Source organism: Oryzias melastigma, linkage group LG8, assembly GCF_002922805.2.
Source record: "Oryzias melastigma strain HK-1 linkage group LG8, ASM292280v2, whole genome shotgun sequence".
Taxonomy (NCBI): domain Eukaryota; kingdom Metazoa; phylum Chordata; class Actinopteri; order Beloniformes; family Adrianichthyidae; genus Oryzias; species Oryzias melastigma.
This window is the reverse complement of record NC_050519.1, coordinates 3,225,734-3,228,484: the sequence shown is the minus strand read 5'-3', so window position 1 is coordinate 3,228,484 and position 2,751 is coordinate 3,225,734. Positions and strand designations below refer to the sequence as shown.

Sequence of the window (2,751 nt, the reverse complement as noted above, 5' to 3'; positions counted from 1 at the left end):
TCCAGATCATTTTATTTTATTGTTATTAACGGCCCCATGTTATCTTGCGCTCATTTCTAACTTGAATAATTTTGACAAAATATATTTTATGGAGAGTAAAATATTGAAAGTTATTTAAGGTTTAAGTTGATTTATTCTGGAATAATATTCCTGTCTTTTTTTTATTCAGAATTATGTTAAAAAGTTACAGTTTTAAAGTTTTAAATTGACAATCTGTTAGCTTTTTCTGGCTATTTTGGAGTTCAGCTAATATTTCAGCTACACGCCAGTTGTTTTGGCTAATATATTTATTTTTACGATTTTTTAAGCTGTTTTTAAGTTAGGCTAATATCTACATGCTAGTTGTTCTGGCTAATTTTGGCCGTTTTCATTTTTTTTGTGCCTATTTTTAAACTTAGCTAATATTTCAGCCACATGCTAGCCTTTTTGGCTAATATTTTTAGGCTGTTTTGAAGTTAGGCTAATATTTACACGCTAGCTTTTTTGGCTAATTTAGAATATTTTACGATTTTTAGGTTATTTTGAAGTTTAGCTAATATTTCAGCTATATGCTAGCTGTTTTGGCTAATATATACTATTTTGCGTTTTTTAGGCAGTTTTGAAGTTAGGCTAATATTTACACATTAGCTGTCTTGGCTAATTAGGCTTTTTTCAGTTTTTTAGGTTATTTTGAAGTTTAGCTATTTTTTCAGCTACATGCTAGCTGTATTGGCGAACTTATTTTTTTGTTTTTTAGGCTAATTTGTCATATAGCTAATATTTTAGCTGGCTATCAGCTTCATCGTTTTTAGCTATCAGCTTAGTTGTTTTCAGCTATCAGCTTCATCGTTTTCAGCAATCAGCTTCATCGTTTTCAGCAATCAGCTTAATTGTTTTCAGCTATCAGCTTCATCATTTTTGGCTATCAGCTTTATCGTTTTTAGCTATCAGCTTCATCGTTTTCAGCTATCAGCTTCATCGTTTACAGCTATCAGCTTCATCGTTTTCAGCTATCAGCTCCATCGTTTTCAGCTATCAGCTTCATTGTTTTCAGCTATCAGCTTCATTGTTTTCAGCTATCAGCTTCATGGTTTTCAGCTATCAGCTCCATCGTTTTCAGCTATCAGCTTCATCGTTTTCAGCTATCAGCTTCATCATTTTCAGCTATCATTTTCAGCACCATCAGCAGCCAAGTTCAGCTTACAGCATTCACACTAGCATTATTGCAGGTAATGCTAAATATTTAGTTCATATTTTTGTTAAAAGTTATGATTTTAAAGTTTTAAAAATGCAGTTTTAGAGTGTTTGAAACCCCTCCTGTAGCTCGGCATGCAGGCGCCGAATGACCCGGTTCAGGAGCAGAACAGGGAGGGTTCTGGGTGTCAGTCAGGAGTCCAGCGGGTGCAAATTACAGCCGGTGTGTTTAGACACGAGTGTGGAGAGCATGTCACCTTGGCTGTAATGCCGGTCTGACAGTCGGGAGTCTGTTTCCATGGAAACTGGAGTTTGTCAGAACAGTGTTGTGTAGGCACCTGAAACCGAGAAGAATGAACTTTATCTTTGTTTTGACTGATTTCAGCGTCTCTCTGGAAATGATGGCGCTGCCTCCAACGCCGCGCCCCCTGATGCCGTGATGCCATTCAGCCCCCTGTCAAGTGACGAGGAGCACCAAAGGATGCTGGGGAACAGCAGACTTCTTTATCCCGGGGCAGAAGACGAGGAAGAGGAGGAGGAGGAAGAGGAGGAGGAAATGGACGAGGACGAGCGCGACGAGGAAGGAGAGGAGGATGAGAACGGTGAGCTGGAGGGGGAGGAGGAGGACGAGGAGGAGGAGGTGAGGCGGGGAGGCCCGTCTCGGATGGGCCGGGGTCAAAGCCACAGGCAGTCTGGGAAAATGGCCGGACGGCCCGCGGCGGAGCGACGCTCGGGCAATCCTGGACACACCGCAAACCCGTACTCATCCAACCCCGGACCCCCCCACCAACAAGCAGCCAATCAGACGCAGCAGCAGAGGAGGCTGAAGGAGCGCGGCGCCAACTCAACGCCATCTGAAGATGCCCACATCGCCATGATGGTGTTCCGCATCGGCATCCCAGACATAAAGCAAACGGTGAGAAGACGCTGACACAGTCACTGCAGACCTCCAAACACACAACAGAGGAAAAGCACGAACACAACGTGACCTGAAGAAAGTACGGTGGCCCTGAGGGGAAAATCTCAAAACATATTAAAGATCATAACAGCTAAAAAAATAAAAATTCTGAAAAACTAAACACAATAAAACAAAAATAAAAGTAATGTTTCTGAAAAGAAAAGTTAATTAAAGAAATCAAAATTTGATGGTGAAATAAAGTAAATAAGAAACCAGAAAAGTTAAAGTCCTAATAGTTGTCAAACACCCAGGTAGGACTGCTGCGATTAGTCGACTAATCGACGATTCATCAACTATTAAAACAGTCAACGACTAATTTAATAGTCGATTAGTCGACTAATCGACTAATCGACTATTAAAATAGTTGACGACTAATTTAATAGTCGTTACTTTATATTATAAGTCAGAGTGTAGAGAAGCTGAAAGTTATATTGGCATCATGCTAGCTTTTTTTAGGCTAACGTGGAGTTTAGCTAGTATTAAGCTACATGTTAGCTATTTTGGCTAATTTTGGAATATTTGATATTTAGGTCATTTTGGAGTTTTCATCTGCATGCTAGCTGTTTTGGCTAAGTTAGGCTTTTCTCAGTTTTTTAGACTAATTTGGCATTTAACTAATA

At 39.9% G+C, this 2,751-nt stretch overlaps 1 protein-coding gene across 1 annotated transcript in view; it reads left to right on the top strand.

The window, feature by feature from the left end:
* Window positions 1-1,308: 1,308 nt before the first annotated feature.
* shank1 (SH3 and multiple ankyrin repeat domains 1) overlaps window positions 1,309-2,751 on the top strand; it is a gene marked incomplete in the record, with an annotated part of 74,654 nt that continues 73,211 nt past the window's right edge. Inside the window, 2 exon segments of the mRNA XM_036213126.1 lie at window positions 1,309-1,396; window positions 1,559-2,089. Of these exon segments, the coding sequence (XP_036069019.1) occupies window positions 1,322-1,396; window positions 1,559-2,089 (606 nt within the window).